Genomic DNA, 23,019 nt, shown 5'->3' with positions numbered 1-23,019 from the left:
AATGAATGCTGATAGGCCGGGTGCAGTGGCTCACAGCTGTAATCCCAGCACTCTAGGAGGCCATGGTGGGCAGACCACCTGAGGTCAGGAGTTTGAGACCAGCATGGCCAACATGGCGAAACCTGTCTCTACTAAAAACACAAAAATTAGCCGGGCGTGGTGGTGCGTGCCTGTGATCCCAGCTACTTGGGAGGCTGAGGCAGGAGAATGGCTTGAACCCAGCAGGCGGAGGTTGTAGTGAGCCAAGATTGCACCACTGCACTCCAGCCTGGGCAACAGAGCAAGACTGTCTCAAAACAAAACAAAAGAAAACAAAACAAAAAAAGAAGAATGCAAATAAACTTTTTAATACTGTTGAGCCCAGGGCCTTATACATAAAACATTCTTATCAATCTATCTGTTAGACAAAAATGACGTAATTACATTAATGGAGAACATGAAGATGAATTTAAATGGTCCCTTGTTCATCTATAACCAAGATTGAAGTGAGTCTTACTGACCCTGGGTGAATGGGGAAGGAGGTGTATTTTCTGCACTAGATTCTCCATATATGTTATTTCTTTCCTGTAACAACCCTGTGAGGTCTTATGATTTCATAGATGGGGGAACTGAGGCTTGGAGAGTTTAAGAACTTGCCCACAAGGTCGCAACAAAAATACACCTGGTAAGAGGCTGAGCTGGGAATCAACCCCATGTCAGTGTGTATCCAGATCCTGGGCTTTTTCTTTGGAACCTGGGTCTTTAAAGAAATACAGATCCTGCAGCCAGAGTCAGAATCTCTGGAGGTAGAATCCAGGCATCTCTTTTTAAACAAAATAAGGCCAGGCACAGAGGCTCAGGCCTGTAATCTCAGCACTTTGGAAGGCCGAGGTGGGAGGATCACTTGAGGCCAGGAGCTCAAGAACAGCCTGGGCAACGTAGTGAGACCCCCATCTCTACAAAAATACAAAATAGCTGGGTGTGGTGGCACGTCTCTGTAGTCCAAGCTCCTCTGGAAGCTGAGGTGGGAGGATCACTTGAGCCTGAGAGGTTGAGGCTGCAGTGAGCCATGATCGTGCCACTGTACCCCAGCTTGTATGACAGAGTGAGACTGTCTCAAACAAACACACAAACAAAGAACAAAAAACCCAAAACAACTCAAACTTCTCAGGTGAGTCAGATAATCAATTAGCTTTGAAAACTACCAGCAGTAGAGCACACCTTAGAATACTGTGTGTGCGTGTGTGTGTGTGTCTGCATGTGTGTGTGTCTGCATGTGTGTGTGTGTCTGCATGTGTGTGTCTGCATGTGTGTGTCTGCATGTGTGTGTGTCTGCATGTGTGTGTCTGCATGTATATGTCTGCATGTGTGTGTCTGCATGTGTGTGTCTGCATGTGTGTGTGTCTGCATGTGTGTGTGTCTGCATGTGTGTGTGTCTGCATGTGTGTGTCTGCATGTGTGTGTGTCTGTGTGTGTCTGCATGTGTGTGTGTCTGCATGTGTGTGTGTCTGCATGTGTGTGTGTGCGTGTGTGTGTCTGCATGTGTGTGTGTCTGCATGTGTGTGTCTGCGTGTGTGTGTCTGCATGTGTGTATGTCTGCATGTGTGTGTGTCTGCGTGTGTGTGTGTGCGTGTGTGTGTGTGCGTGTGTGTGTGTGTGCGTGTGTGCGTGTGTAGTCATTTGCCAAATGCGGATTCAGATATTCTTGGAGAGCAGGTGTTTCCTGGTTATTTCTGCTCACATCTGCCCACCAACTTTATAGAAATCAAAGACCCTAGAATGATTTAATTTGATTTTCTTTATTGGTGTGTGTATTTGTATTGCAACCGATGTATATCTGAAAGCCTTGGGAAAAAGTCCTCATTTCTTCCAGCTGTCCGGGGTTATGGGAGAAGATGAGGTCAGCGAACAGTTGTGGAGTGGCTACGCTAGGGGCAAAGGGAGCTGCATGGGGACTGTGTCCTAGGTCAAGGGACAGCTGCTGCTCTGCTCTAAATCAATTTTCACGCTGAAAGCAGGGCCTAGTGTAGGCAGATCTGGTTTTTAAAGAGAAAATAAGTCTGGATTTTTATGAGGGATTTTAAGAGTTGGCAAGAATTGTAAATTAAAAAAAGAAAAAACAAACAATTCCAACAGGTGCTGTGGTGTGCCCATAGACCCAGCTACTTGGGAGGCTGAGGCATGAGGATTGCTTGAGTGCAGGAATTGGAGGCGGTAGTGTGCTATGATCTCATTTATGAATAGCCACTGCACTCCAGCCTGGGCAGCGTAGTGAGACCCTGTCTCTAAAAAATAAAATAAAACAATTCGAAGGGTCAAACAAAGCCCAACTAGAAGGTCTGATTCCATCTCTGATGCCAGTTTTCAATAGCTAGTCTCCCTTGTGAGGTTTTAGTGATGGCAGATGGCATGATCCGAGTCTTCTTACAAAAATGCAATTTTGTTCCAGACCAAATGTGAGGAGTATTGGCCCTCCAAGCAGGCTCAGGACTATGGAGACATAACTGTGGCAATGACCTCAGAAATTGTTCTTCCGGAATGGACCATCAGAGATTTCACAGTGAAAAATGTAAGTACGAAGTCAGGATCGATTGAACTCATGTAATTACCATATGTTAATTTGGGGGTGATATGTTTTAGGTTGATATTAACTAATATGTTTTCCTATGCAGTGAGAAATGTTTTGCTTCTTTCCTTTCAGAACAGAACAGTCCATATGCATGTATACTCCAAGGCAATCCCTTGACTTTTCTGGGAAATTTACTTTCTTGGGAATATCCTAAGTTATTCCTGAATAAAATGAATCTTAAGAGCATGGCTCTGCATCAGGAACTCTTTCCTTTCTTTCCACTTCCAGGTGACTTGCTCATCGATTTTACAGAACAAACTGTAGCCTTTTGGATTATTTGGTTAGAAATATGGCATCAGGAGCAGCCACTTGCTGTTAGGAGTAATTGATGACAGTTACATTAATAGGATTCCAGGGCATATGCACATGGCCCCCCTTCCCCTCAAAATGTACAAAAGCAAATCCAATTAAATCGTGCAGGCATTCTAAGAAGTCAAGTTTATGTGCCTTTTTTCTTTTTCAAGGATGCTTTGAAAATAGAGGCAGTTCCATGAAGCAGCATTGGTATCTGTTTTTTTTTTTTTTTTTTTTTTTTTTGAGACGGAGTCTCGCTCTCTCACCCAGGCTGGAGTGCAGTGGCGCGATCTCGGCTCACTGCAAGCTCTGCCTCCCGGGTTCACGCCATTCTCCTGCCTCAGCCTCTCCGAGTAGCTGGGACTACAGGCGCCCACCACCACACCCGGCTAATTTTTTGTATTTTTAGTAGAGACGAAGTTTCACCCTGGTCTCGATCTCCTGACCTCGTGATCCGCCCGCCTTGGCCTCCCAAAGTGCTGGGATTACAAGCGTGAGCCACGGCGCCCGGCCTGGTATCTGTTGATGGGTGTGTGCATTGGCATAACTCTTTGCTGTTTATATCACAGGCCTAAAAATGTCTACTCTCTTTGGTTTGCTGGCTTGAAGTCTGATACTATCCTAAGGAAATAATCTGAAATGCTACCAAAGGCTTATTCAGAAAGACGAGTCTCAGCATTATTTATAACAGAGGAAAACTTTGGAAACCACGCAGATGGGGTTTTGTAGCTTGTGTAGAATGGATAACTTAACTATGACTCGTCTGCTTATAATATCATTATTCAGCTGTTAGAAATGATGGGCCAGGTGCGGTGGTTCATACCTGTGAGGCTGAGGTGGGAGGATCGCTTGAGCTCAGGTTTGAGACCAGCTTGGGCAACATGCTGAAACTCCGTCTCTACAAAAACAAAACAAAACAAAACCCAAAAATTAACCAGGTGTGCTGGCATACACCTGTAGTTCCAGCTACTTGGAAGGCTGAGGTAGAAGGATGGCTTGAGCCTAGGAGGTCGAGGCTGCAGTGAGCCGAGATTGTGCCACTGCACTCCAGCCTGGGTGACAAAGCAAGACCTGGTCTCAAAAAAAAAAAAAAAAGATAAATAAGGGATTGGTAGACTATATAATTACCATGGGGACATGGTAGGATGTAATGTAAGAGAAACATTCTAGGAGATGAAAATGTATGCATGTTATGAATAGTGCATAAAAGGAAAGCCGGGCAGTAGATTCACTGCAGTTGAATCTTGGATCTTTTGGGTGGGTTTTGGGGTTGATGGGTTAGGGTCTAGTTTATGAGATTATCCTTGAAGATTCCATCAGTCATGGATAAAGTATAGTATATTAAGTAGTAATTCTTTACTAATTGCTGTGTCTCAAAGGGTCTGGCCTCGATATTTCAGTTCCTGCTCTGGAGATGCCATCAAAGCTGTTACCATGATCTGGCCACCTAAATAATGCAGCTCACAGTAGTAGAAAAATGTCATGCTTATTTCTTTTCTTTTTTTTTTTGAGATGGAGTCTCTCTCTGTCGTCCAGGCTGGAGTGCAGTAGCACGATCTTGGCTCGCTGCAACCTCCGCCTCCTGGGTCCAAGCGATTCTCCTGCCTCAGCCTCCTGAGTAGCTGGAACTACAGGCACCTGCCACCATGCCCAGCTAATTTTTTTTGTATTTTTAATAGAGATGGGGTGTCACCATATTGGCCAGGCTGGTCTTGAACACCTGACCTTGTGATCCGCCTGCTCGGCCTCCGAAAGTGTTAGGATTACAGGCGCGAGTCACTGTGCCCGGCCTGTCATGCTTATTTCTGTAGATTTTGCTCATTTGAACCGACTGGCTTCTCCTTGGTTGCCTCCACTGCTTGGGGCTTACCTTGTGGAGGGGAATTTAGGGTGGAGTTGTCCACATCATTTTTAAAAATTGCTATTACTACGATTATTATTTATTGTTAAACTCCAGACTTTATTCAGATTTCATGTTTTTCCACTAAAGTCTTCTTTTGTTCCAGGCTCTGATCCAGGACACCACATGGCATTTAGTACCATGTTATTTTTTAATTATACAAAATGCACGAATACATTTTCCTTTAGAAAACTGAGAAATTACAAACAGAGCTAAAGATTTCCTTTGACTACCACCCCTAACCTGAGCCCCTTTGCCCCTCCACGAAGATAATACTAAGTATAACCGTCCTCACTTCTCCCTCTTCCTCTCCCCTCTCCCTCCCTTTTTCTTCCTCTTCCCCCACCTCCATCTCTTACAGCTGGTTTCTGCCTTTGGATCAGTACTTCTGGTTAAATTTGTGAATGCTAACTTTATCTGTCATGAGGTCTTCTAGCACCTCCCCCTTCACTCTGTCTTTTTTTCCTGCTGTTTTCCAAATTTTGAATACTGCACATTCATTGTTCTTATCATGAATGTATATTTGAAACAATGAGTGTCAAAGGCCAGCTGTCATAAAGGAGATGGAAATGCCTGCAGTGCGGATATAGGTCTCATGGGTACGGTCATTCCCTGGTCATTCCCTGGTATGGGCATAACGAGTACAGCTGAGTCCTGTCAGGGACAGGACTCGCCCCAGCTGGGGTGGGCTTCTGGCGCACTTCAAGGTATATTCTTTGATATGAGGTAGGGAACCAGTCCGTGTAATAATGAGCTCTGTTGTCTTTCAGATGTTGAAATGGATGGTTTTTTGGGGGAAGTCTTTTGTCAGCTCTCTCCAATTCTAAATATTTGCATGGTGCTTGCTAGTGGCCTGTCACTTTATTCGCTTCTCTAGGGGACATAGTGAATTATGAGGCCATTGTTGCCCAGAAGGCACTGATTATCATGGTGTATTTGAGTAAATTATTTTTGGTTTTATTGTCAGTGACATTCTCAGGGGGGCTCGGGGATGGGGCTCATGCAGCTCTAAGGAGGTGCAGGTGTAAGAATGTGAGTTCATTATTGATAGGCAGCTGTGGCAGGAAGGGAAGGCTCTGAATGCAGAATTGGAGGATGGGGGACTTCTGTTGCATCTGAAATCAGTGTTGGGGAAATGACTTCACTTCTGTGAATCTCTGCTGCCTCATCGTTAAAGGGGGATAATCAACTCTCCTTGGGCATATTGTGAGGGTTTGATGAGCAAGCACTTTATCAGCTGCTGTGCAAATGTAAAGTTTAATTTTTAGTCATTACAACTCCCGGTTAGTACTCAGGCTCTGCTTGATTTCCCCTGCCTTTTTGATGTTGTTAGGCAGCCTTTCTCTCTGGATCTAAATCATTTTCTGGGCTTTTAGATCCAGACAAGTGAGAGTCACCCTCTGAGACAGTTCCATTTCACCTCCTGGCCAGACCACGGTGTTCCCGACACCACTGACCTGCTCATCAACTTCCGGTACCTCGTTCGTGACTACATGAAGCAGAGTCCTCCCGAATCGCCGATTCTGGTGCATTGCAGGTATGCAGATGGCACGTCATGTGTGACAGATTTCAAATGTCATTATATATTTATGAGCACTTTACAAGAGCAAAGCCTAAGAGGGAATGTAAGAGGCATTTACGAATTCAGGGAAGGTTTGGATAAGGAACCATGGACTTACTCCCTAAGCCCTGAGCTTCCAAAACAGGGGTTGGCAAACCGTAACCCATGGATCAAATCTGGTCAGCTGCTGTTTTTGTAAATAACATTTTCTAGGAACACAGCACGCCCATTTATTTATATATCGTTTATGGTTGCTTTTCTGCTACAGTGGCAGAAAGAGACCATATGGTTTGCAAAGCTTAAGATGTTAACTATCTGGCCTTTTACTGAAAAAGTTTGCCAACCCCTAACAATAAGAAGTTAGCTTTGAAGCTAAAGGAATTAATTTAGGACAGAAGACAGGAGGGGCTTCTGTTGCCACTGTTGCCCAGTGGGGGAAAATGGATGAAATGTGCCATCCTGGGTTATGGTGGCAACTTGAATGGGACTGAGACTGAAGAAGCTTGAGCAAAGGTTGTATGTGTGGCATCTGACTCAAATGCGAGTTTGGGACTTAGGCCCCAGTCCCAAGCTAGGGCTGTCTGACTTGCTGAGGCTTCAATTGAGCAAATGTGCACTGATCCTGCGTGTTGCCCTCAAAGTGTGACAGTGAAGGAAAGCAAGATGTATGTACAAAGAGGCTTGCAGTCGAGGGAACCCACTGTAATAGTCTTATTTCTCTTTTCTCTCAGTGCCGGGGTCGGAAGGACGGGCACTTTCATTGCCATTGATCGTCTCATCTACCAGATAGAGAATGAGAACACCGTGGATGTGTATGGGATTGTGTATGACCTTCGAATGCATAGGCCTTTAATGGTGCAGACAGAGGTGAGGCCAAGATCTCTATTTGACATTCCACCCTTCCCCTCCATTTTTTTTTGTTTTTTTTGTTTTTTTTTGAGACGGAGTCTTGCTCTGTCGCCCAGGCTGGAGTGCAGTGGCATGATCTTGGCTCACTGCAACCTCTGCCTCCTGGGTTCAAGCGATTCTCCTGCCTCTGCCTCCCAAGTAGCTGGGATTACAGGCACGCACACCATGCCCAGCTAATTTTTGTATTTTTAGTAGACGGCATTTCTCCATGTTGGCCAGGCTGGTCTCAAACTCCTGACCTCAAGTGATCTGCCTGCCTCAGCGTCCTGAAGTGCTGGGATTACAGGCGTGAGCCACTGTGCCTGGCCCTTCCCCTCCATTTTTAAAAGGTTGCATTGTGTCATGCACTTGTGTTAAAATATGTCACCCTTCCAGATCTTTCCAGCTCTTGGCTGTGAACTAACACTGGATTTCTTTGCAGACTCTAAGCTGACTTGGAATTAAATTACCCAATACAAGTGACATAGTAGTACTGATGTCAGTAATGGAACTACTACTGAGATAGTGTCAGGGTTCTTTACCTTGCTGCCTCTGACTCATTAAATAATCTTAGGACATCTTTGAACTTTGGCTTCCAGGTTTTAAACTCATAAAACTGGTATTTTCCACTCTTTGTTTCTAAGAAGGTCTGACCATCTTTAAAATAAGCTAATGAAACAAACTCATCAAACATTAATGATGTGACCTATCATAATGTCGCTTAAATGTTAATACAGCAATTTATCCTCACCCAGACTTGTACATTTTAAAGACTATCAATTATCATAGCTACAGAAGGGTGGCTGACCAGCGGAGAAAAGGAACGCTTAATATCTATGGTATAGTTTCTGTACTACTGTTGGATTTGGTTTTACCCAAAATGTTACTGAGAAGAAGTGTTTTTGAGGCATGTTTTCAACAGAACATATTGCAAAGTTGCTTTCCTCAAAGGGGTGAATGTTCCTTGACCAGGATGAGAGCAGAATATTAATTTTGTATCAGGCTATCGTCCTGTACCGATTTAGAACTCTATGAACATGTGCTGTGTTTTTGAGTCTAGCAGGGAATGTTCTAGATGCCTGGGTACATTGTGTGCTCTGGGGTGAGCTTGGTGGTTGTTGTGGAAAGAGTGAAATTCACCTCCTGTGTTGGTCAAAAGAGATTTTCTTTTTTCTGCTATAAGTATATAAAGTAGTATTTCTCAATCTTTTATCCTTTTTTGAGAAACATAGAACTCTTATCCCTGCTACTAGAGTCTAATCTCTTTTTTATATTTTGAAAACAATACTTATCCATATGAAAGCATTTGACAATATATTTTTCTGTCTTTTTTTTTTTTTTTTCTTTGAGACAGAGTCTTGCTCTGTCACCAGGCTGGATTGCAGTGGTGTGATCTCGGCTCACTGCAACCTCTGCCTCTTGTGTTCAAGTGATTCCTCTGCCTCAGCCTCCCGAGTAGCTGGGACTACAGGCGTGGGCCACCATGCCCAGCTAATTTTTTTGTGTGTTTTAGTAGAGACAGGGTTTCACCATGTTGGCCAAGATGGTCTCGATCTCCTGACCTCATGATCCGCCCGCCTCGGCCTCCCAAAGTGCTGGGATTACAGGTGTGAGCCACCGCGCCCGGCCTCAATATATTTTTCTCTTACTCTTCCTTCCCCAGTCCTGCTTCCTGGAGGTAGCCAATGTTTATAGTTTGGTGTACATCTTTATAAGGCTCTTTATGTACATCTGTAAACACACACACACACACACAGTACTTTGAAACAATTGGATTCTGTTTTTTTTTTTTTTTGAGATGGAGTCTCGCTCTGTTGTCCAGGCTGGAGTGCAGTGGTGCCATCTCAGCTCACTGAAACCTCAACCTCCTGGGTTCCAGCGATTCTCCTGCCTCAGCCTCCTGAGTAGCTGGGATTACAGGTGTGCACCACCACGGCCAGCAAATTTTTGTATTTTTAGTAGAGACGGAGTTTCACCATGTTGGCCAGGCTGATCTCAAACTCCTAACCTGAGCCGATCTACCTGCCTCGGCCTCCCGAAGTGCTGGGATTACAGACATGAGCCGCCGCACCCGGCCAGATCCTGTTTTATATATGTTGCTTCTCTGTGATTTTTTTTCTCCTCTTATAATATCATGGATACTTTTCTGTGTCAGCTTATACCCTCGTTTCCTCTTTTTTTCATCACTACCCACAGATTCTGATGTACCTGCCTGAAGGATAGTCCTCATCCAGCTCCACCTGATCATCTCCTTTTAACCTCGCTCCCTGGTTGAGCGTTACAGTTGCTTCTTACTCTGCACAGTCTCACTGGCCAAGGCAATCTTGTTGGACATTTGATTGTTCTAATGTGTGTGCGCGTTCTTTCCTCTACATTTCCTCCTTCCTTTGCCCCTCCCCGAGACTGTGGCATTTTTCCTTGGGGAGGGAAGGTGTGGAGTGTGCTCTTCTGGTGGAGAATCATTGATGAAGGTCATCTTGCTTCTGTGATTTCAGATTTCACTGCAACGTTGTTACCTCTTGAAACACGTTCGCTTGAACTGTTTGCTGTTGGGTGGATGGGGTTTGGGAGTTGGGCTGGGGAATGACCTGGTTGAAAATAATTTTGGGTGCTAATTTCTGGGACCCATGTTCATTTTCTGTCTCTCTCTTTCCTTTTTCTATCAGGACCAGTATGTTTTCCTCAATCAGTGTGTTTTGGATATTGTCAGATCCCAGAAAGACTCAAAAGTAGATCTTATCTACCAGAACACAACTGCAATGACAATCTATGAAAACCTTGCGCCTGTGACCACGTTTGGAAAGACCAATGGTTACATTGCCTAATTCCAAAGGAAAAACCTTTCTGGAGTGAACCAGACCATCGCACCCACAGCGAAGGCACATGCCCCGATGTTGACATGTTTTTATATGTCTAATATCTTAATTCTTTGTTCTGTTTTGTGAGAACTAATTTTGAGGGCATGAAGCTGCACATGACAGATGACAAATTGGGGCTGCCGGGGGCTGTGGATGGGTGGGGAGCAAATCACCTGCACTCCTGATGACCAATGGGATGAGGTCACTTTTTTTTTCCCCCTTGAGGATTGTGGAAAACCAGGAAAAGGGAGCTATGATTTTTTTTTCCAAAACAATTTCTTTTTTAAAAAAGACTATTTTATATGATTCACATGCTAAAGCCAGGATTGTGTTGGGTTGAATATATTTTAAGTATCAGAGGTCTATTTTTACCTACTGTGTCTTGGAATCTAGCCGATGGAATATACCTAATTGTGGATGATGATTGCGCAGGGAGGGGTACGTGGCACCTCTTCCGAATGGGTTTTCTATTTGAACATGTGCCTTTTCTGAATTATGCTTCCACAGGCAAAACTTAGTAGAGATCTATATTTTTGTACTGAATCTCATAATTGGAATATATGGAATATTTAAACAGTAACTTAGCATCAGAGGTTTGCCTCCTCAGTAACATTTCTGTTCTCATTTGATCAGGGGAGGCCTCTTTGCCCCAACCCCGCTTCCCCTGCCCCCTGTACATTTGTGCTCCATTTTTTCTTCCTTTTTCCCTCCCAGTTTTCTCCAAAGACTCTTCTGTTGGCAACATTTTCAGCCCATTGGTTGGGTGAGAATGGCGACTCAAGTATCACCTTGAGAATTTCTGTGGGTGGGAATGGGAGAAGCAGAGGAATCCTACAGTGACAGAAATCCTTTTCTTGTCCCTGTATTATCCTTTTCCTCATGTCTATATTTGGTATGAAGGATTATTTAAAGGTGCAATATGTGACTTAGTGATTCATGATGTTCTAGGTTTTTAGTAACGTTTTACTCAGGTTGGCATTTTATGTGTCTGTATGTATGTGTGTGTGTGTTCAGAAGCGTGGCAATCTGTGAACACTTCAGCGTGAATTCAGTGTCAGATTAATCCCTCCTTCCCCAAAGTCCACTGGCTTTCGTCTCTCTCTGCCGTGACACATATCGGAATCTACTGTGTATATATATATATATATATATATATATATACTAAGCTCTCAAAAACAGTCATTCCTATGAATTGAGGTGTACAAAGTTTGAATTTGTATCAAAGATGTAATTATTATTTTTAAAACCTCTTTTCACTATACTGCTGCTGTAATTACTTTGATTTTTAAAATGTAGATTAATTTTTTTTCTTTTGCTTCAGGTGTGTATCCACCAAGAATTTCAAATTTATGTGGATTTATTTTATTGGTACCTAATCTGTAAACTTCTTAAGGCATTAACATGAAAAGATTTTTTTCTTCTTTTTATTTTATATTGTGGCTCAGGTTATATTTTGAAGACGTTTTGAGTTTATCCTCCAATAGGCAATGAAGTTGACAAGGTTTTATGAAGGAATAACCAAGTCCCTGGAGTCCTGTGGCTGTTTCCACAGTAATGCATCCTGCTGTAAACAGGACAGGTGTGTCCTGTTGAGAATGGGAGTGGGCTCTTCCAGCCTCCTGGTCCCTCCTGACTCTGCCACGCCCCTCACCTCACTGGCACTTTGATAACTGACTGGACATGTCAATGGGTCTTTCAGGGTTCTAAAGGGTGAACCACACTTTTAAAGCCCCGGCTGTGGTTCGGAGGGTTAGTGCTGTATGCCTTTTATTTCCCTTTCCCTTTGAGGTACTGAAAGGATGAAAAGGTGGTGTCATGTTTTGGGGAGAATCTTACTTCTCAAATGGAAATTGCACTTTTTGCTGAATCCTTTGCATTTTTTTGGTAGTAAGCAGTTCATTGAGTATCAGGTCCTCAAAGGAATGAGTTGGCCCGGCTAGGGCGGGCCCTCTTGACCTAACTTTGGAGGGGGCCTTGGCTCAGTAGGTGTGAATCAGGGAAGCCACACTGTCCTCGGGGTGCTGTATGAAGCTGGGTGTGGGCGGATTCCTCCCACACCTTCACACTGGCCTGCCTCCAACTCCTACAGATCTCCGAGCGGTCGCTACTTCATTCATAGGTCCCTGTTCAGGCAGCAGTTCCGTGGGCTGTGGCCCTCTCCCCTCCAATGTGTCCGAAATCATCACAGAGAAGTCAGAGGAAGGGACTTGTTGCTAAAAAATCCTTTAAAAGATTAAATCCTTTAAAAGATTAAAGCAACATAATTGTAAACGTATTGTATAAAAATGAAAAACACAGGAGCCCTCTTCCCTTCCGCCTGGTGTGGGCTTGGGAAATGGGCAAGCGGCCCCAGCAATCGTGGGAGGAACTCGAGCGGTCTGGGATTCCAAATGGGCAGGTCACACGAAGGTCACGATGCTTCTCTGCATCCTGAAAAGGGCTGGGGACAGGGCCAGTGGGGGTGGTAAGGGTATTTATAGCACAGTGCTTGAAAAGGGAAGATTAATGTGTAAATATAAAGGACACACAGGCTGGGGGATGGTCAGAGGCAAGAGGAGGGTGCCTCTGAGCTTCTTCAAGCCCTCCCAGGAGCAGTGAGCTCAAATTGGAAGAGTCCAGTGGAATTGGGGGGTGGTGCGAGTGCCCCTGCTCAGTCCTTGACAGGGGCAGCTGGGATGGGTGTGGGTGTCAACGGAAGGGCCGGCTGGTTTTGGGGACTTGGGCCGTTGATAGCATCTCCCAGGAACAACGACTTTTTGCCTCCAAAGTCGGATCTAGTGATGATCGGCACCAGCAGGAAATGACATTTGGTGTCTGCCTACTGCGGCCACACTGTGACCTCCAGCCAGACTTCCGCCTCGTTGACTCCACTGGATTTGTGCTCTGTTGAGTCAGAGGCTCCCGGGGGTTGGGGATGGAGGGGCGGGGGTCAGCTATGCAGCCAATCACGTGTGTTTTTCATCTGGGACGAAAAAGCCTGGTTCTCTTGAAATGCTTGATTGTACTTATGGAGCTGAACAAGTCTTGGTGACTGTTGTTGATTTGCCTCAAAGGTCTTAAGTTCTGGGTTTTCAGACTACTGTGTAGCAGCTGTGTGTTTAACATACTGTAGCTTTTTCTCCCTTGGGGGCACATATGAATAGGATGTGTTGATGTGGACTCTAAACTGTAATTTTCTTGTAACTATTTTGGAATGATGCATATTTCTAATGTTTGTTATACTTGTACAGAGTATTGCTGTTGGTTGCTTTTTTTTTTTTAAGGAAAAAATGGCCTGAAAACATTTTTTTAAAGACTTACAAATACCAAATATAAAAAAATGTCAGTGCATTATGCCTTTGCTTCTTTCTTTCTTCTTCTTTTTTCCTTCTTACAATGTACCGAGCAGTTTACTGGCCTGCATTTTACTTGGGCACCCTTAACAAAAACACATTTCTCTTTGGGATTTCTGGATTGTTTCAGTTTTCTAGGGCTGTTGTAACAAGTACCACCAACTAGTGGTTTAAACAACAGAGATTTACTTCCTACAATTTTGGTGGCTGAAATCCAGGTGTGGGCAGGGTTGGTTTCCTGTGAGGCCTTTTTTTTTTTTTTTTTTTTTTTGTCTGTTTTTGAGACAGAGTCTCATTCTGTTGCTCAGAGTGGAGTGCAGAGGCATGATCTCGGCTCACTGCAACCTCCGCCTCCTGGGTTCAAGCGATTCTCCTGTCCCAGCCTCCAGGGACCTCTCTTCTTGGCTTGCAGATGGCTGTCTTCTCCCCGTGCCTCCACATGGTCTTTCCTCTGCTTGTCTGTGTCCTAATCTTCTTTTTTTTTTTGAGAAGGAGTCTTGTTCTGTCGCCCAGGCTGGAGTGCGGTGGCACGATCTCGGCTCACTGCAACCTCTGCTTCTCGGGCTCAAGCGATTCTCCTGCCTCAACCTCCCGAGTAGTTGGGACTACAGGTGCCTGCCACCACACCCAGCTAATTTTTTTGTATTTTTAATAGAGACAGGGTTTCACCATGTTGGTCAGGCTGGTGTCGAACTCCTGACCTCGTGATCCACCCGCCTTGTCCTCCCAAAGTGCTGGGATTACAGGCGTGAGCCACCGCTCCCGGCTAATCTCCTTATAAGGACATGAGTCATACTGGATCAGGGCCCACGCTATTGACCTAATTTTACCTTAATTACATCTTCAAAGACACTCTCTTCAAATATAGTCAAATTCTGTTTTGCTAGGGGTTAGAACTTGACCATATGAGTTTTGGAGGGGACCCAGTTCAGTCCGTAACACATATTCAGGGCAATTTAGTGAAGAGGAGGCTTGGAAGATGTGGCTGTGTGTCTTAAGATTGCGTGTGTTCCCAGAAGGTTGGAGGTATGAGTCTGCAGGTGGATGGATACCCAGCTGGTGGGGGGTGTATTATGATATGGTTAGTTCTCCTGGGCTTTCTGCTTAGGGACAGCGCTTGGGCTGTGGATAAAGTATCCATCATCTTCCTGTTTTGATTCAGGCCAAAGTTGTCCCAGAACTTTTCTGCCCATAGTGTTGGTTTAGAGGAGGCAGGGAGACACTGTATTGCTGACCTGTTATCTGCATACTAAAAAAAACCCAAACTAGGCCACCCTGCAAAATAGCACAGCTAGCACTTAGTTTGACAAAAACTACCTTACCCAGGTATAGCCTAGGAATTGAGATATTGTGGGAAAGAAAAACCAAATGATCACCCGTGGTCTTATAAAGTGTAAAGCTTAAGTGAGAAAACAAATTCATAGAACTATAAGCAGAGAACAATCCCAATAAGAATTAAATAAGTGCATAGAAGAAAAGAAACAGAACTCTAATATAATAGTGGGATTAGGAGTGGATTTTATTTTTATTTTCACTTGTTTATAGTTTCTAATTTCTCCCAATGAGTATGGAGTACTTAAGAGTAACTAGTTTAAAACTTAGCGCTTTTCCCTCCTTGCCTCACAAAAATGAAGCTACAGTATAGTTTAAAATTTACTAGTCAAGTTACAGAATTCTTTTTTTTTTTTTTTTTTTTGAGACAGAGTCTGGCTCTGTCGCCCAGGCTGGAGTGCAGTGGCACGATCTCGGCTCACTGCAAGCTCCGCCTCCTGAGTTCACGCCATTCTCCTGCCTCAGTCTCCCTAGTAGCTGGGACTACAGGCACCCGCCACCATGCCTGGCTAATTTTTTTTGTATTTTTAGTAGAGATGAGGTTTCACCGTGTTAGCCAGGATGGTCTCGATCTCCTGACCTGGTGATCCGCCCTCCTCGGCCTCCCAAAGTGCTGGGATTACAGGCATGAGCCACGGCGCCCGGCCAAGCTTCCAAGTTCTGGTAGCCATCCCATCCCTTCGGGGGTCTCACAGCTCTATTTGGGGCTGAACGTGGCAGATCTCTGGCGCCTCCAACATGAGAGCTGGGCTTTCCCTTCCTGCAGGCAGGTGAAGCCTCCTGACCCAGAAGGTGAGTAGTGGGCTCCTGTTGGGGCCAGCAGTTTTGGATGATGCCACTAGAAGGTAGCAGAGAACTGGGCTGCGGAAGCGATCCTTGGCTGGGCTGTGGCAGGGCAGTGGAGCACACAGGATTGGAAAAGGAACTAGGAGGTCCGTAACGGAAGGCTAAAAACCAACAACAGGGCGAAGGAAGCGCCCTTGCCAGCAGCTGGCAGCTTTCCGTATAATTTGTTACATAATATGTTCATGGTAAAAAAATTTAGGAAAAGAAGGAAAATAAATCCTATGTTGTCACCATTCAACAAGATGTCCTCCAATAATCCTCCCGCCTGGTATTCGCACTTTTGTGTAGCCCCTCCTCCACGGTAGCAGGGTTGGTCTGTGTGACTGGTAGATTGCAGAGAGGTGATGGCATCCCACTTCTGAGATAAAACTGTGCAGTTTCTCTCTCGCTGTCTCTCTCCCTCCAGCCCCCCTCTCACGCCGCTCTCTCCAAAACCAGCTGGCATGTTCTGAGCAGCCTTGAGAGAGGCCCACGTGGTGGGCTGCTTCTGAACCTCCTGCCAACAGCTACACGAGTGGGCCTGGAAGCAGATTCTCAGGTGAGCCTTTGGATGACAGTAGCCCTGGCCCACAGCTTGACTGTGCCTCCTGGGAGACCCCAAGCCAGAACCTACCCAGACTCCCTGACTTGCAGAAAGCATCTGAGATGATAAATGTTTACTGTTTCAAATGGCTCTGTTCTGGGATAATTTGTTACACAGCAAGAGATAATTAATATAGGCGAATACATCCCACCACATAGGTAATACCACTCTTAACATTTTACTGTAAATAATTCTGTAACCTTTAGAATTCTCACAAACACACCACACACACACACACACACACACACACACCCATATGGGCACACATGCATACATCTTCATCTTCATGTATTTGCTTTCATCTTTTTGCAAAACTGGAATCAAACATGTTCATATTTCTTTTTAAGATTAACATACTTCTTCGAGTAATATTTCTAGTGAAGCGTGATACAGACAGAAAAATGCACTAATCATAGGTTGGCAGTTTGAAGAATTTTCCAAAAATGAACACACCCATATAACCAGCACCCAAATTAAAAAAGTATATACAACCAGCATGCCATAAGCCACCTTGGTGCCCCCTTTCAGCCACACTCTGGCAAAGCTAACCACTGTCCTGGCTGCTAACCTTTTAAGTTGGTTCTGTGCTCAATTTTTTGAAACTTGCTTCTTTTTTAAAATTAAAAATTTTTGTTTTTAGAGACGAGGTCTCACTCTGTCATGCAGGCTGCAGTGCAGTGGCACCATAATGGCTCACTGTAGCCTCAGACTCCTGGACTCAAGTGATCCTCTCACCTCAGCCTTCTGAGTAGCTGGGACTACAGGTGCGTGCCACCACACCTGGCTAATGAAACTTGCTTTTTTTTTTTTTATTGAGATGGAGTTTCACTCTTGTCACCCAGGCGGAGTGCGATGGTGTGATCTTGGCTCACTGCAACCTCTGCCTTCCGGGTTCAAGCAATTGTTCTGTCTCAGCCTCCCAAGTAGCTGGGACCATAGGCATGTGCCATCACGCCTGGCTAATCTTTTTGTATTTTTAGCAGAGACAGCGTTTCACTGTGTTGGCCACGCTGGTCTTGAACTCTTGACCTCAGGTGATCCGCCCACCTCAGCCTCCCAAAGTGTTGGGATTACAGGCCTGAGCCACCGTGCCTGGCTGAAACTTGCTTTTTATACTTGACATATTGTGAACTTTTTCTGTGTTATTAGGTATTGATCCTGTTCACCATTGTAAGAGCTGCATAATATTCCACAGTATGGACACATACCACTCTTGAGTTAACTACTCTTTTATTGATTGCCATTAGATTATTTCTGATTTTACTCTCCTGTGAATAAGGATATGGCATCTATCACAGTAGCCAGATCTTTGCAGACATCACAATTAATTTCTCAGTAAACTTTTCTATAAAATTAATGAATCAAAATGTATATAAAAAGGTAAGGCTTTAGGCTGGTCATGGTGGCTAATGCCTGTAATTCCAGGATTTTGGGAGGCCAAGGCAGGTGGATCACCTGAGCTCAGGAGTTTGAGACCAGCCTGGGCAACATGGCGAAACGTCATCTCTACCAAAAAATACAGAAAATTAGCCGGGTGTGGTGGCACATGCCTGTTGTCCCAGTTGCTTGGGAGGCTGAAGTGGGGGATCACTTGAGCCCGGGAGGCGGGCTGTGCCAAGATTGTGTCACTGCACTCCAACTTGGGTGACGGAGTGAGATCCCATCTCAAAAAAAAAAAAAAAAAAGGTAACGCTTAGAAGAAATTCTAAATTTTTCTCTAGATAGCAATTTACACTCTCATTATAGTGTGCGAGAATGCCTGTTTCTTTACAGCTTCATCCACAATGAACATTATAATAATGAACGCCCAGCCCCGCCACTTCTTGTAACTTGAATAGGCAAATGGAAAAGAAGCAAACTGTGCTAGGCCTTTCTTGGATTGGTGTAAAGAAACACCACCTGAGACTGTTTAATTGATAAAGAAAAGAGGTTTTAGTTTGGCTCATGGCTCTGCAGGCTGTACAGGAAGCGTGGTGCTGGCATCTGCTTCTAGTGAGGGCCTCAGGAAGCTACAATCACGGAGGAGGGTGACCGGGAGCCAGCATGTCACATGGCAAGGGCAGGAGCAAGAAAGAGAGGGTGACAGATGGGGGGACATGTCACACACTATTAACTAGATCTTGCGTGAACTTGGAGGGAAGACTCACTCATCACCAAAGGGGATGCCTCTGAGCCATTCACAAGGGATTCGTCCCTCTGATCAGAGCACTTCCCACCACGTCCCATCTCCAACGCTGGGAATTATATTTCTTCCTTTTTTTTTTTTTTTTTCTTTGAGGCAGAGTCTCCCTCTTTTGCCCAGCCTGGAGTGCTGTGGCGCAATCTCGGCTCATCACAACCTCCGCCTCCTGGGTTCAAGCGATTCTCCTGCCTCAGCCTCCTGAGTAGCTGGGATTACAGGCTCCCACTACCATGCCCAGCTAATTTTTGTATTTTTAGTAGAGACAGGGTTTCACTGTGTTGGCCGGGCTGGCCTCAAACTCCCGACCTCAAGTGATCTACCCATCTTGGCCTCTCAAAGTGCTGTGATTACAGGTGTGAGCCACCATGCCTGGGAGGAATCACATTTCAACGTGAGGTTTGGGGGGGACAAACATCCAAACAATATCACAAACTCAAAACCTCTGGGAGCCTTTATATGGAGTTGGCAGCACTGGTTCAAGTCTCCCGCTTAGTGAGGGCCACACATCCAGGATCTAAGGAATTCTGTCCTGTGTTTCCACAGCTGCAGTCTTGGGTGTGAGACCAGGTGTCATGTCATGAGACCGATTATGTTATGTCAAAATTGCATGCTCAGATGTCATGGTTGTGTCTTGGACAACCTGATCCAGATCAGCCTTGATAGGCCCTGATCCTGCAGCCTTGGCAGTGTGAGGGTCCTTCTCAGGCATTTCGTGTTCCCTGACATGGGCCATAGACTCCCTAGATGGGAAGAATCTGTGAAGGCCCTTTCAACAAATCAGTTGGTCCTATCCACTCCACCTGGCCTGGAGGCTTGCTTACTTCCAGAACCTTTAGAGGGAGGGAGATGGCATGGCTCTTTCTTGGAAAGTCTGGAAGGCCACCATGGGCAAGAGGGGCAGACACATGCCTCATGTGGCCTCACAGGTCAGCCTAGGACCTGTGACAGTGACAGGGAGACAGGTTTGGCTCAACACAAGGAAGTGCCTTTTGAGGAGCAAACTCCCCTGAGGGGTCAGCCCTCTCATGGGAGCAGCTCAGGGGAGAAGGCTCAGCCTTGGCTGCGGGAAGTCCTCTTTCCTGGAGCGTGACTGATGACTTTATACCTCCCTCTGCTCTACCTCCTGGTGTAATGTTGTTGGTCCTGGGGGCAATGAGATGGAAAGAAGGCATCAGAGAACAAGACGGATCTGCCCTTTGCATTTGCTTCTGATGGGGAGGGGATCATCTCAGTCACTTCATGGTAACCAGCTGAAGCAGGAGGGTACCTGGGGTGGTGGATGGGACATGGCTGTGTCCCAACCACCAGCCTGCCTCCACTACATCCTGCTCAGAATCCACCCTCCAGCCATAATAAACCACTTACACATGATTTCTACACATGAGATTATTGGATATAAAATGCTCCAGGAATAAATGCTCGGTGCCGCAAAGTAAAACCAGCACTCAGGCAAAAGTTTAATTCTCCCAGCAAGGCAATTTACTTCTGTAGAAGGGTGTCACTTGCATCAATGAAAATCACAAGAGCACAGAGAACAAAGGAGACCAGGCAGTTTTTATCCTTAACACAGTCCCTGTCTCTGTGTCACTCCCCCATGGGCTGGGGTCAGACTGCAAAATTTGAGCTGACCCATTTGGCTACTTGTACATATTTTCCTAAATATAGAAGGGGAGGGGGACGTGAGGTACAGAGGTGGAGCGTGTGAGACGTGCAGTTTCGGGGGAACAATGGGTAAAGGTCGCCAAGGGAACAGATTTATTGATTAGAGCTAACGGACATGGGGTAGGCTCTTTATGCTAACTGGGGGCAAGGAAGAACAAGAAAGTTGAGTTTGAGAATGAGGGATAAGGAAGTTAACAGGCTAAATCCTTTGAGGAGAAACTCAGAAAGATTTATTGTATCTTACAAGATTATCTTCTTTTTACCCAAATTCTCGTACCCTTCCCCCTTTCCTTGGCCAAACTCAGCTTTAGGCATTCCTCACTCTAGAAAGCCTTCTCTTACTCCTTTCTATTTAGACTGTGCTACCACAGAATCTCACACATGACCTTGGGGCCCAGCTGGCTCTCCCGCATAGAGCTGTTGTCAACGTTAAGCGAAAAGATAGTGCCTGGAACATAGTAAGTAATAAGTAAATGTCTGCTACTATTTTTATCATAACATTTGGAACACAGGATTATAATTGTGGCTTCACAATTCTGTGGGGCAGGAGCTATTTCCCATTTATCCCTGGATACCCGGAGGCCAGCACACGGCCTGGCATCTGGATACACAATGTGTTTGCTGAATGCATGCATGCCTAAGTACATGAGTGCATGGATGGAGCAGGCCTTCTCCACCATAGTACAGTTACGGGGTGTCAGGAAGAGCCTTCTACCCAAACACTTGTATTGCATGAAATCCCAACTGCCCTTGGAGGAGGAGGACAAGCTGATGTTCACGGAGTGCCTGCTCTGGGTGGGGCTTGACACTGCCAAGCACTTGACATATATTCTATTAATCCTAGGAGATGAGTTTGCTGAGGATTCCAAAATGTGCCCTGCAGCTCAGGTGAGTACCTGCAGAACAGCACCCCGAATTGTTTAGAGCCTATCTCACCTTGCTGTCAAGCCCCGTCCTGCTGATGGCGAAGGGCTGCGGAAAACATGGACTTGTCAGTTAAAGGTGATTCAGTGTCTTCTGGTTAAAAACTTTTTTACACAGGAACAGAAAACCAAAGACTGCACATTCTCACTTATAAGTAGGAGCTAAATGATCAGAACACATGGATACATAAAGGGGAACAACGCACGCTGGGGCCTGCTTGAGGGTGGAGGGTAGGAGGAGGGAGAAGATCAGGAAAAATAACTAGTGGATATGAGGCTTAATAGTCACCTGGGTAATGAATAATCTGTACAACACGCCCCTGTGACACATGTTTACCTGTCCAACAAAATTGCACATGGATCTCTGAACTTAAAAAAGAAAAACAACGAAATTGTTTTTTAGGTTAACTCAGGTTCTCTTTGATAAATGCTCAGTCTTGAAAGTTTTCTCTATCCACTCTCCTCCTTTGATTTTTTTCAATTTTTAAAATTTTTTTGAGATGGGGTCTTGCTGGTCTTGAACTCCTGGGCTCAAGCGATCCTCCCACCTCGGCCTCCTGAGTAGCTAGGATGAGAAGCGTTGGCCATCGAGCCGGCTTCCTTTGTTTTTGTTTTTTTTAAGATGGAGGCTAGAGGAAGGGGAAGCCTGTGTCTTCTCATGGCGGTGGGGTGGAAACCCTTCTGGTCTTCAGGCCATCCTATGGCCTTCACTGGCTCTTGCTGATATGTCTTACCCTGTGTATCTCCAGGCGTTGCCTGTTATTGCTGAATCTGATGGAGATGAAATTGGTCTCCCTCTCCCCTTGGCCATGTTTTTTGCTCCTGGCCATGGACTCTGTCATTACAGAGGATTAATTAATCATTAGTTAATGATTCTCCTTAATCCATTATTGAGGACCCTGCTTTAGGCTGCCTCCTTGTCCGGACCTCAGATCTCATGGTCTGTGTGGCTTCAAAGCATCCCTGGGATAGGGTGCATGGGAAGTTCTCGTTCTCTCGCACACGCACACTGCAGCTCTGCTTTCACCCATGCAGCTCTGCTGCTCCTTTGCTGTGCTGGAAGTGGGGGTGAAGTTCATATCTGGATGTTCTCAAAATCTTTTTCGGCCTTATCTGGAATTTCTTCCTGACTTTTTGTTGCCTTGAGTACCAATTCCCCTGCAAGAGGGCGGGATGCTGGCATCTTTGTTGGGGGCCCAGGTGGTGTCCTCAGTGACTCTAGTCTCATCCCTTCTGAATGCCTCTTTCCACTGCACCTTCAGCCAGAGCCTCTCCAGGCCCTCCCTGTTTTATCCTCAGTTTTCTCTCCCCATGGTTAGAATAAAATTGTGTGCTCAGATTCTGAGCTTTCCTCTTAAAAAAAATTTTTTTTATAAGACAAGGTCTTGCTGTGTTCCCAGGCTGGAGTGCAGTGGTGCGAACATGGCTCACTGCAACCTTGACCTCCTGGGCTCAGGGCTCAAGCAATCCTCCCACCTCAGCCTCTCCTGGGTCCTTGGGACCACAGGTGCGCACCACCATGCCTGGCTTTTTCTTTTTTTTTTTTGTAGAGACGGGTTCTCGCCATGTTGCCCATGCTGGTCTCAAATTCCTGGGCTCAAACGATCCTCCTGCCTTGGCCTCCCAAAGTGCTGGGACTACACTTTGAGCCACTGCGCCTGGCCATTCTCTGGATGAGTAAAGACAGTTTTTGGAATTTAGAAATCCCCTTATCCTTCCACTAAACTTGGCTTTCCAGATTATTTTCACATGAGAGGTTCAAAAAGTCTATTTTAACAGCTATAACCAAACTAGAACTTTTTGTAGCCAGGGCCTACCCTCCACATAAAATATTAAAATTGTTATAGACCTTTGAGTTTTATACACACACACACACACACACACACACACACACACACACACACACAGATATACATAGATACATAAACACATTTCGAGACAGGGTCTCACTCTGTCACCCAGGCTGGAGTGCAATGGCACAATCTTGGCTCACTGCAGCTTCCGCCTCTTGAGTTCAAGTGATTCTCATGTCTCAGCCTCGCAATCAAGT

At 45.4% G+C, this 23,019-nt stretch overlaps 1 protein-coding gene across 1 annotated transcript in view; it reads left to right on the top strand.

The window, feature by feature from the left end:
- Positions 1–13,439, top strand: part of PTPRJ (protein tyrosine phosphatase receptor type J) — a 192,263-nt gene extending 178,824 nt beyond the window's left edge. The window contains exons 22-25 of the mRNA XM_055281533.2: positions 2,429–2,548; positions 6,179–6,339; positions 7,095–7,230; positions 9,918–13,439. Coding sequence (XP_055137508.1) covers positions 2,429–2,548; positions 6,179–6,339; positions 7,095–7,230; positions 9,918–10,076 — 576 coding nt within the window. The 3' untranslated portion in view covers positions 10,077–13,439. The remainder of the gene's footprint in view (positions 1–2,428; positions 2,549–6,178; positions 6,340–7,094; positions 7,231–9,917) is intronic.
- The last annotated feature ends 9,580 nt before the right edge of the window (positions 13,440–23,019 follow it).

Source organism: Symphalangus syndactylus, chromosome 6 (assembly GCF_028878055.3).
Source record: "Symphalangus syndactylus isolate Jambi chromosome 6, NHGRI_mSymSyn1-v2.1_pri, whole genome shotgun sequence".
Lineage (NCBI taxonomy): Eukaryota > Metazoa > Chordata > Mammalia > Primates > Hylobatidae > Symphalangus > Symphalangus syndactylus.
The sequence above is the reverse complement of the archived record's forward strand: the minus strand, read 5'-3'. Positions and strand labels throughout refer to the sequence as shown.